This window comes from Mus caroli, chromosome 18 (genome assembly GCF_900094665.2).
Source record: "Mus caroli chromosome 18, CAROLI_EIJ_v1.1, whole genome shotgun sequence".
Lineage (NCBI taxonomy): Eukaryota > Metazoa > Chordata > Mammalia > Rodentia > Muridae > Mus > Mus caroli.
Genome location: NC_034587.1, coordinates 71,078,875 through 71,091,199, shown reverse-complemented (window position 1 = coordinate 71,091,199; position 12,325 = coordinate 71,078,875). Strand labels below are relative to the sequence as shown.

General features: G+C 46.3%; 1 protein-coding gene across 4 annotated transcripts in view; it reads right to left on the bottom strand.

Moving 5' to 3' along the window:
- Myo5b (myosin VB) overlaps positions 1-12,325 on the bottom strand; it is a 314,400-nt gene that overhangs the window by 90,730 nt on the left and 211,345 nt on the right. For all 4 annotated transcript variants that reach the window (XM_029472030.1, XM_021150181.2, XM_029472031.1 and 1 more), the window contains exons 13-14: positions 11,133-11,255; positions 10,111-10,194 (exon numbers count right to left, since the gene is read on the bottom strand). In XM_029472030.1, the coding sequence (XP_029327890.1) occupies positions 10,111-10,194; positions 11,133-11,255 (207 nt within the window). The remainder of the gene's footprint in view (positions 1-10,110; positions 10,195-11,132; positions 11,256-12,325) is intronic.

Here is a 12,325-nt window from a genome sequence, read left to right as displayed (position 1 = left end):
ATTCAAAAGGGGCTCTACAACCCTGATTGGCAGGAGTATACAACCCAAGTCATTGACCATCCCATCCCCTGAGGGCTTCTTACAACTCAACCACACTCAGAGTCACATAAGCCCTGGCTGGAAGTTGATGTATGTCCACTGGACTGGGAGGGTCATACACTGCCCAGCAAGCATTCCCTAATCCAGTGTGATGACCTCTGTCATTCATTACATAGTAATGAAATGGTCATAAATTCTGAAGGGTAAAGTACTAATTTCCACCAATCGTTGGGTCTGGCCATCTGCACGAACTTCAGCACAGGTGTATCCATCCAGTAATACAAGATTGTGATAACTGATGTTCAAAACCAGTAGCCAAGGCTTGTCTCTTATACCAAGGATTTTAAAGTAAAACAAAGGCTATACACAACTACTTTAGCCTGAGGTATTATAAATCTACATTTTAAAGGCAATTTTAGAGTCAAGAGTAAACACATATAAGTGTTTTACACTGCATAGTTGCCAACAACTGTAGGCTATAAGTAGCAAAACTTCATACTGCATGCATGCGTGTGCGTGCGTGTGTGTGTGCGCACTAGAATCAACACGCCTGCTTGCTCTCTCCTCACACCCTTCATTTCTCATAGAACCAGCCGTGAGAAGCACCTTAACTTTCAGGGTTTTGGCATAGCGGTTTGCATGCCAACTAACGTTAGAGTTCACTGGCCTAGGGAATCTAAACACACTTTCCAATCTGGCCTGGAGTTAGACATCATGTCTGCATAGCATATGGGGGACCCTGGGCTTGATCACCAGCTTCACAAATAAATAAATAAATAAATAAATAAATAGATAGATAGATAGATAGATAAAATGAATGAATATGAGTATAAGCCAATAATGTAAAATTAAAGACCTTGTCTCATGAGTAGCTTAAGAACAGGCTTCTGGCTGCTTCATGGCTGTACCGGCCTGGTAACAATAAACACTAGAGAATGTGATCAAATTCAGGAGCAAAACATTCCCAGTCCTGGTTCAGGGCCTGGGAGGGAAAAATCTCATCCAAAATGTGCAGGACCGAGTAGTTAAAGAAGAGGAAATAAAGAGACCCCAGTCCCTACTAAGGACGCCGAGGACAATATTGTCAAGCAGTTGGCTTTGAGGGTCCTCCAGTGACATAATTCTAATGGTTCTACGTTTTAGCTGCCAAATGAGGTTAACTCTTCCTCTTCGCAGTGGATTCTCTTCATGGATGGCGTTCCACAATGGTGCATGTGATCTCTTGTCAGAGGAGAAAGGGCCTAACTGAGAGATATAATTGAATGCATCATAATGGTGTGGCTTTTCCTAGGTATTCGATTCTACAGGATACCACAGAAATGAAATCAATCCTTCCTGACCCCAGATATCCAACTCGTGCTGTGCTAGGGGGCTGGGAACACAAAGGTGAAGCACAAACGCAGTCTTCCACACGCTGAGGCGTTCACGGCCTGCGGCGGAAGGCAGACATTCATCAATTACCCACAGGGTCGAAAGTATAATGACAAGAAGACGTCCTTAGGGAAAGGAGGGAATAACAAATCCTGACTAAATCAGAGCGCTGGGGTGAGGAAATCAGGAAGGGTTTCTCTCAGGGAGTGTTCTAGTTTGCTTTCCGTGGCTGTGATAAACATGACCAGAGGCAATTCTGGGGGAAAGGGTTTGACAGAGCTTACAGGTTACAGTCTGTCATCGGGGAAGCCAGGGCAGTGGCATGGGGGCAGGAACTGAAGTAAAGGATACAGATGAATGCTGCTTACTGGCTTGCCTCCTTTCGCTGGCTTGGCCTGCATTCTTATACAACCCAGGTCTGTATGATTAGGGATGCCCACATTGCCATATTTGGGCAAGTAGGATGTGTGATAGGTAGAAAAACATGTCATGAGGAAGTACCCGCAGAGATGGAACTCAGAGCATCTAGGCACTATTAAAAATGTAAAGCCAGTACAGGCACATTGTACTCAAGAGGGAAACAAGAGGGGCTGAGGTTGCTGAGGGATTTTTTATTTTTAATCCCAACAGTAATACGATAACATAAGGGAACAAAACAGGACAGGTTGTAAACCCTACTTAGACTGTACTGGGCATGCCTGGACACATTCAAGCTGCCCCAGAGCCATGTGATCTAAGTACCTACTGCATCCCATTCTACAAGGGAGGAAACCTGAGGCGTAGGGACCAAGACCACAGAGTTAGTAAATGAGAGAAAAAAGAGAGACCTAAAACCAGACAGCCGGATAGTCCATCCTTCAAAATGTACCACCCACAGAGTGGCAGCTACCCGAGCTGTTCTGGAAATTATCATTGCCTGCAGCTCAGCTCCGAGGCAGCCAAGGAGGTGCTGTACCTGTTCTAGGTACCTATGGAGCCATGGCCAGCAGAGCCTCTAACCTTGCAGACGTCTTAGAAGCAGTATGACATGATAGAAAGAGTGCTGGGTTGGGTCATTAGTTGTATGGCCTCTGCCCTTCCCTTACTCGGTTTGTAAGGTAAAGCCTTACACAACCCCTCTAAATTAGTCTCTGACCTGGACTCTGATCATCTCACCTCAACCCGGCCCTAGCCACTGCTGACCACAAGTTCAAGTCTCTCTGCTGCTGCTTTGGTTTCTCCTCATTTAGCCCTTCATCCTGCCTCTCGCTATATACCACAGCCATCCTGGTGACTACAGACAGACACTGCCTTTCCCTATGTCCTCCCTCAGAGCAGCCTCAGGAGATTTCCTTGGGCTTCCTACCATACTGCTGAAATGAATCTTCAGACTATCTGGAACCCTCCTTGGAAAACCCAGAGGGTCACAAGTAGTGTGGGTTCCTGTCCTCTCTGATGGCTTCCAGGCCTTCTTTTTGGAATGTCTTTCCACTGGCTGGCTTCTGGCCCCTCCCTCCTTTGTACTGCTATCTGCTAGATCCCCAGGGAGTTCTCTGACACTCATCCCCTGCACAGACTCCTGTCATGTGCTGTCATGCCTGACACCTCTACTATTCCTTCAACCCTGCCTTTCCAGTCTAGATCCCTTCCCGTCACCATGATCCCTATTTCTGACCATCTCTTCTGCATTATTCTCTCTCTCCAATGCCATGGAAGCTCCAAACATGGCAGAAAACACCCTCACATGCTCACTTCCATGCCATCTCATTCAAGACTCAGGTTCTGTCATAGCTCAATGCCTGAATCCTCCCTGCATGAATCCCCATGTGGTTGCCCTCCTTCAGCTCTTTTGTGAACTACAATTCACATGGATTTCACCAACAGTCAAAGTTTCCTCTAAATGTAAGCCCCTTACTTAAAGGCTTGTGAGTGACAGGAAACCACCACAATTTGTTGAGCATGTAGGGATGGCTATCAGAGCCAGAAGGGATTGCAGGCAGGGGACTGCCAGTCCCAGGTTTCCTACCAGAGTGCCCAGGCATGTCAGAGCAAGGGTAGATCAGTGCTCAAGAACCTCTATAGGGAAATAATGGGTGGCTAAGTCTTTGTAGCATTGGTGAATGTTCCCAATCTGCATAATTATACTGTATGAGCGAGCCAATCAGCAGAAGTCTTTAACAGCTTACGTGAAAAAAAAAATTAGGTCCTAGGGTTGGAGACAGGTATCAAATGTTTCATGAAGGATTTAGAAATCAGACTGAAAAAATAACTATTTTATGTTTTCAGCCCTTTTTGCTCATGACAACTCAAGAGATGCCAATTGTCTAAGAGATATTTGAATCGACGCTGGTACCATTTATCTGAAGGATTTGGATTTTGTTTTTAAAGTTATGTTTTAATTGCAGGAGCCTGTATTGCGACTGCATCTAGGGGGGGAGGATCAGCAGGCTTCCTCTGTGCAGGATTTGTTTTAGTGACTCAGTGGTCACATAGAAAGACCTAGGTTGATCATGAGACTTAAAGGCTAAGAGGTAAGATTACAAAGTCCTGGATTGCAGGCCACAGACAGAGTCAGACAGAAAATGTCCACTGCGACCTCTATTCATCCATCCACCAAGAGGGCTGAGATGGATAGGAACTTAACTTGGGAATTCCCCAAATAGAAACAAACATGAAGTCACAACAAAGTCACAACTTGACAAGGGACTCAAAGGACAAAACACCCACCCTGCTGGACGAGGCCAAGAAGAAACTTCAACTTTGCTGTTACAGCGGCTGAAGAGCCTGCTTTGTAAGCTAACTGACCAGGAACAGAAATCCTGCAGCCACCAAAAGGTGTCCACCCAGGCATTTCTACAGACTATTCCTTCCTAACTCGATAGCAGTCTCAGTAACACATTCAGACAAAGCAAACACATCGCTCATACTGTTTGCCATTTATGTGAAATGTCCCCACAGGTACTGGCTTCTCTAAGTTCTGCTTTTCAAGCCTAGATATAGAGTTTAAAGACCTGAGGCAGATCTGTTGGCAAAGGGATTAAGAGAAGTAGGAAAATACCTTCTAAAGACTGCCTGACAGTTTAAGAAAATTTCAATTATAGCTGCATGTACACCGTTTCCTTGGAAACCACACCTATTCACTGATGTTTATAAGAATAAACAGAGATTTCCTTTCACACAGACATATGACATGGAGAAAGGACACAGCAGAATGGCTTGACCAGCGGGCTCTTCCTCAGGGCTCTGAGGCAAGCATAACAAAACGCACTTCCTTTCCAGCCAGTTCTTTTTACATGATTGACATTACACTTTGGTGGGAGGCGGTAAATCTTCGTTTAAATAAAAAGGATCTTAAGTGGTCGTTTAGTGGGCTTTGAGAGAAAGACTCGGCCCAGACTTGGAAAAGGGAAGGGAACACACTGGTTTATCAACTGGAGTTCTAGTCTGCTTATCTCAGGCACATTTCCCAACAGCCAGAGCCAGTGTAGAGGACGCTAACCATACTGAGGACATGTGTGCCATAATGCACCGTTTCAATAAACTACTATGGAATTTGACATAGAACACTGACTGCTCTTCCAGAAGTCCTGAGATCAATTCCCAGCAACCACATGGTGGCTCACAACCATCTGTCATGGGATATAATGCCCTCTTCTGATGTGTGTCTGAAGACAGGGTACTCACATACAGAAAATAAATAAATCTTTAAAAAGCAAACTGTGATGGTTGGTTTTAGTGACAACTTGCCACAAAGTTGAGTCACCTGGGTAGGGAAACAACTCAGAAGCTGTTCGGACTACCTTGGCTGATGTGGGCAGATGCACCCCAAATGTGGCAGCACCCTTCTGTTCACTTGGCCCTCTTTCCTGCCACTGAGATGATCTGTCCCTTTGCTGCTGCTGCTGCTTCCTTTACTGATATTGGAACCAGGGTCCATCATTGACAAAGGATGTGGCAGGAACCCTTTATGGCTGTGGACCCAGATCGGGGCTGCTGAGACCCCTGCCCTGTTGGAGTAAGTGGCCTTTCTGGTGTGAGACAGCCACCGTGCGACTCTTCCGACTGGCCTCAAGGGCTGATCATCTACTAGGTTTTCAGACTCTTGGGAATGAAAACTGTTACTATTTCACAAATTCTTTATACATATATCTCTCTGTCTCTGTCTCTCTCTGTCTCTCTCTGTCTCTTTACTGGCCCAGCTCCAGAGACACCCCCCCCACACACACACACACAGTTGTTCAGAGTGAAATCCTGGGGCTCAGTCTGAGCTGATCTCTCCCATGCCTGGACTCTGGGGACCACTAGGCTTTGGACAGAGACCCTCAGAACCATAATGTTTATGAGGCCACGTCTCTGATGACATGCAGTGGGCAGATGGTGACACTTGTGTCCATCTAGATCCATGGCCCAGGTTGCCTAACTCACATGGACATAATATTCCAATACAATCGTTGACTCTCTGACCTTCACACAGCAGTGGAGGGAAAGTGCTGCCCTCTTTAGGATCACTCCCTGTGGTGGTTTGAATATGCTTGGCCCAGGGAGTGGAACTATTAGGAGGTGTGGCCTTGCTAGAGTAGGTGTGGCTGTGGTGGAGTAAGTGTGCTAAGACCCTCCTCCTAGCTGCCTGGAAACCAGTCTTATAGCAGCCTTCAGAAGAAGGTACAGAACTCTCAGCTCTTCTAGCACCATGCCTGCCTGGACACTGCCATGCTCTTGCCTTGATGATAATGGACTGAACCTCTGAACCTGTAAGCCAGCCCCAATTAAATGTCTTTGTATGAGTTGCCTTGGTCATGGTGTCTGTTCACAGCAGTAAACCCTAACTAAGACACTCTCCAAGCCTCCCCCATATACTAAAACATTCCTTCTCATTGGCAGCAAAAGTTGGGAGGGAAAACTTGCCATCTTCAGTGTTTAAAAGAAATGAATGTGTTAAAGCCCTGTTTTCAACGCCCCCCCCCCCCGCATCTCCCGTGCCCCTATTTATAGCTCTGTAATAGCTGAGAAGGAATTGGCTCCATCTTAAGTCTTCACAGGCTAACAGGCTTCCCTAAATTGCCCTCATTAACACTGCTTTATCCCCCTCCCCAGTGTGAGTTCTGCAAACAGCCCCAGTGGCTGGCAGGTGGGAGTCCTCCATTTCACACCACTTAATTACTCTCGACAAGCTGATAATTTCTTATCAAATAAGCCACACAAGGGATAAAAGCCAACAGTTTCTCATAAAATAAAAGTACCTGAGATAAAATTACGAACTTACACAGTGATTTGAGAATTAGAGGGTAAAATTTATCTTAAAAGAACAGGCATTACGTTATTAAATGTATGTCCTGGGGTCTTCAATGTTTCGAGGTCTTTATTGTTCTATTTTTGACATGCATTTGAAATCTAAGCCCCGGAGGACTGCTACTACAGCGGAAGTTTTTTTTTTTTTTTTTTAAATGAGAGTGGCTTAGTAAACTGGATTGTGTAAATATTCACAACAACAGATGTGCCAGGCACCAGGTCACAAGGTCACTGGCTTGATAGAAGAGAAAGTTGGAAACGTGGTAGTGGGGTCGGGGTGAAACAGGGGAGCCTGCAACTTTCTAAAAGCACAGCACAGAGTTTTTTGCTCTGCAATTTGGTAACTCTATAACTGTTGCGCATCCCGCTGTGGTATCAATTTCATTTGTAAAGTATAGCAAACTACCAAGAGTTATTTAAGAAAGGAAAAACGTGTGTGTGCTCATGTGGAAGGGTAACCCAGATACAATGATGTATGCCAAGCCAGAGGAGACTAGGCATGCATATCCCTTAAGACGATGCACCAGTGCACTGTGACAGAGACTGGGCCTCCATCAGAAGATGGCTCATGGACTAGAGAGGAGCTTGTGTATAACTCCATGATATTTAATTTTTGTGGCTAAGTTTCTAATAAAAACCCAGCATGTTTAATCCAAAACAGCATCATGTGCAGAAAAGCCCAAGACCTCCATTCTTAACAATGCCTGTTTGGCAGCCCAAGTCTTGGCTGATGCCTGGCACCTTGGATTTTGGGCGAGTTTTCAACATTCCCTGACATGACTGACTTGTTGTGCAAACAATATCGTTCATGGTGAACGTCTGTTTTTCTCAGCCTGGGAGTTTAGGCCATGCTAGGTGTTTAGTTCATGAGACCAAGCAAGGGTACCTGTGTAACCACCCACTGGCAAACGTTTTGTTGGGTATCTTTGCACTTGCTTCTCTGGGGCAATTCAGCACACCCTGCATGAGTTCCCTGGGAGAACAGTCTAGGAGGATTACTGCTCTCCCCTAACTCCCCCCTCCATATACCTCTTCTTTGCTGTTTCACATTGTTAGACTGTAGTAACTGTTATCGTAAGTAAACCACACCCAACTTCTGCGGATCTTCCTAGCAAACTGCTGATCCCGAGGCCCCCAACACACTGTATTCTATAAATACAGTGTATTTATACACTTCTTGACCTTCACTCTCCTCCACCACGATCACACATAGCCTCCTGCATTTGTATGTAGTCACTAACTGTATATTTTTCCCTAAACAAAGATTTCAGGGATTGTCTCTATGTGTCTATATATTTTTCTATACACATGACGCTGTTCAGTAAAATTAAGTGGCAAAAACTGCTCAGCTAATAATAATACTTGCCTTGTCAGACAGTTTTTCTTGCGAGTTTAGATCATGATGTCCCTGAATTCCTCAAATTGAGACACTCAAAGTCAAAACTGCAGAACTAAACTGTATATAAGTAAATCATGTATTTATCAAGATGACAGAGGCTCTCGGCCTGAAGGTTAGTTACCTCTTGGACTCTCAGGCAACACGGGAAAGACCGGAGCAGGAACCAACACCCCATGCCTGCTTTTGTCAAAAATGGAAAACCTCCTTCAAACTGCCACAGACTTGAGATGTGACATATTAATGTGACATGAGCTCCAAACAGCATGCATGCTGTGCCCAACTGACTGTCTCTGTGATTAGTTCCCTGACCGTGGCTATTCTGGGATGACAACAGTGGCTGCCACTAACTCTGTCCCTCCCTACATCCCCTGTTGGGTCCCTGATGGAAAAGGGATGGCTTTGAACACGTGGGTTGAGGCTGCAGCTGTACTTTCTCCACTGTTACATCTCTCTCTATTGCGGTCACAATTCTAAAGCTTATCACAAAGAGAAATTATTCTGTCATTTCCCCAGTGTTATCAGGGCCCCACAGTGAGTTGGGTGCCACAAGGTTTTGGGAAAAAGGCTCCTAAATCCTGGAGAGTCCTCCTGGGTCCTACTGAAAGGCCGAGGCTGGCAGGCACCATTGCATCGCATCAGCTGCTGGAATACAGGTGCACTGGCGTCTCCTGGCTGTGCCTCCTCCCCCCAGACTTCCTGTCCCTTCACGTTATCTAGGCCTCTCCCAGCTGCAGACTCTCCCTGAGTCTCTGTTCCCTTCACAGTTTCAGAGCAGATCTGTATCAGCTCATCCAGGGACAATAAGAACGTAGCTTTGCTCATCTCTGAATGCAAATATGGGCTTGGGGCGGTGACTCACAGGCAAGGGCTTAACAAATGTGTGTGGCGAGGGTGCAGACGGACATGCTCTCTCCATTTCTGAGAAAGGAGCAGATGAAATTTTAGAGACAACACATATTCCAAAATAGATCCAGATGTCCTAGAAATCTCACCTTTTATTACCGTGATTCTTGGTTGTCGATTCGACTACATCTGAAATTAAATCAAACCGAAGCAAAGCCCGTAGGCACGCCACCTTCAAGGGGTTTTTCTTGATTGCGATCATTTGAGATGGGAAGAGCCACCTTCAGTCTGGGCCAAGCCTTCTGTTGGCAGTGTCAAGGCCATGGAAGAAGGAAGCCCTTGCCCTTTGCCTGCTTGCCCCCTTTCCATGGCCAGTCCATTTCCTCACTAGCATTAGAGCCTACATTTTTGAGATTCTGACACTTACTGAAGGCCAGCTGAGACATCCGGCATCATGGGCCAAACAAGTGTTGGATCTTTGGACTTTCTCCTGGGAGACAGCCATTGGCAGATGAGTCAGACCACAGCCTGTAAGCCATGCTATAATACAATATTGTAGATATTCCTCCTACCGGTCCTGCATACAATCACATTCAGATTTTGCCCCTCAGTTGGCTCAATAGAGACGAAGCACACACACTAGGCTTAGAGATGTTCAAATAATCTTAGGTATGCAAGTAGGAGACAGAAGAGCGGTGACTTGAACGCCAGGAGACCTTTCACCACAACTCACACCTATGCCTCCTCCTGGCTGTCATCTCCAATGTCCTTCCATTTATGCTGTCTTTCCTAGTTTTCTGCCTAGGAATAGTGAGACACCTTCCTGCTTTCCTCTCTCCACCAAGTGTAACCAACAAACCTCCAGCTCTGCCTCCCTGGGCTCCACTGTGGGGCTCACAATAGCATCCCCATCCCTGATCTGTTGGTATATCTCATCATTTAGCCCTAGCTGCCCTAGAACTTGTTATGTAGATCAGCCTAGCTTTGAACTTGCAGTGATCTTCCTGCCTCTACATCCAGAGTGCTGGAACAGCAGACAGGCAAGACCATACCCAGTTCCCATGTATTTATTTTTTATGGTGCTGGGCCTTGAACCCAGAGCCCCGTGAAAGTATTCTAACAGGACTAAGCAAGTATTTCCCCACTTCGCTAACCCCATTCCCAGTTTTGTTTGTTTGTTTGATTTTTACCTTGCTGGCCTTCAGGATGTTGATCTGTTCTTCATATACTGTATCCCTGTTTTTCTCCAGAAAACCATCTGAAAGGTACTCCACCTGGGGCCACAGCAACCAAAAAAAAAAAAAAAAAAAATCAGTGCTTTAGGGGCTCTGGCAGCCTCTTCATCTCATCTATAGTATTTTCTAAAAGAGCTAAGAGAACATGGGTCACGTATATACGTATTTTCTGACTAAGAGCCATCTCTCCTGTCACTCCTCATTCCCCTCCAACTGAGATCAGCCAGCTGGGATTCCCAGCTAGGAGTCTCCTCACAGTTACAGTCAATGTCCATGGTACTTATAACAGCCATAGTTCAAACACATCAGCTTTCCCTGCATCAGCTCAGTCTCCGTATTGCCCCACGAGCCACGTATTATAAGGAGATAAGGAATCGAGGCAAATCTGATACGCAGAGATTTACGAAGAGGCTACTGAGTTTTCGTTCGGCAGAAGAAAATGCTGTATTTAAAGGGAAATCCTTGAGAGAAGGCTTCTTTAGGGCTCGGTGAAAGCATTTTTTCCACCTTGGCCCAGATGCGTTGAATCAGGATATGCAATTACATGCACGTTACCACCTGAGAATTCAATAGAAATCTGCTTAGAGAGGTTCAGTGTCTATGCCCATGGCCGGGATCAGTGTGGGCTGCTCCAGAAGGAATCCAAACCATGTTAGTACCTAGTTTCCACTCCCCCCTGTTCACAGGCTCAGCGTCAGCAGATTCTGCTCTGTTACTGCTATTGGAGAGCAGCTCCCAGCTACACCTGTTATGCCTATGAAAGGCAACTGCACTAGGACAGGCTCTGCTTGTGCCTCGTCTTCTCAACAGTCTGGTTGGCCCCAGAGCAGGGTGGGGAAGAAATCTTCAGAGAAAAACCTACCTTCAACCTCAGGTCACTGGAACTCACAAAACCAACTTCCTTAGCCTGGAAACCCTTTATTCTATGTACTGTGGGCCTAAGGTGTGTGTCCCAGGTCAGCAAAGAGGACAGTTACCTTATCTGCAAAGTGGTTGACAATGAAGGCCGTGTTGGACATGCGTGGTTTCTGGAAGTGCTGGCTGTTGGAGTGTCGTTCGTAGAGTTTCTGGGCCCAGTTCTGATCAGTTCCTTTAGGGACCTGGAGAAGCACAAGACCAGGTAGTGTGTCTCATGGAGGAGGACAAGGCAGGGAAGCATCCTGGCAGGCAGAGGGATGGAGTCAGGGTTCAGATCTCAAGTCAGGCCTCGAATTGGACAGTGAGAAGAACAACTCAACCATGAACTCCTGCTTTGAAGGGTCATGGACTGGCTGTGTGTGGGCTGGCATCCATGGGAGGGCACTGAGTCTCAAAGGGGAAGCTAGCCCGCAGAAAATGGAAGTCCAGGGAAAGGATGAAAAGGGCCATCAAGGCCACAGGGAGAACCCTGTTTGTGGAGTTGTCTGAAGACGCCCCTGTCTCCTTCAGCACCATACTCTTGTTCATTCAGAAGACTGGCATAATTAGCCTACATTCTTCCCCCTATCTCATCCATGCTATTGCCCTGGCTCAGGCTGCCCTTTTTCTGAAGCCTTTCTGGCCATTTCTGGCCTTGTGTCTCTCCTCTTTGGAATTCCTAACAATTGAACATACACACATAGGCATGCCATTACGACTCACCATCAGCTTCTAGATACTGTTACTACATAGAATAAATCCATAGTTGGAGGACTGTCTCTCCCCACCCCTCAAAGGACTGAGAACTGTTTTCTGGCCACATGCTGGGTGATGCTTTCTTCGCCTATTTCCTGTCCCCGAAATGTAGATCTAGACTTGAGGTTTCACTATGTGATAAATTCTCAGGGCAGCATCTTTTGATGGCTTCCAAAGCAAGCAAGCGACTGCAGATTGCGCTCTGAGGCTACTGTTGCCCCCAGACTTCATCAGAGAAGTTTCTCTTTGCAGTAGGTGGTAGCTAATGGAGTCACAACTGGTTGAAGTGTGGGGACTACACGACAGTTCAGCACCCAGCCATATGTAAGACATCCATGACACACACAAACATGGGTTGGGGGTGTGCACACTCGGGAAACATCCTGGAGGAGAGGGTGGACATAAGTGCCAGAACTCTTGGAGGTGTGGCATGAAACATCGATTGGTGTAACGTGGTTCTGTAGCTGTGAACTCACTGAAGCCGTGCTGACCCACACAAGAGTGGACCCATAATCAC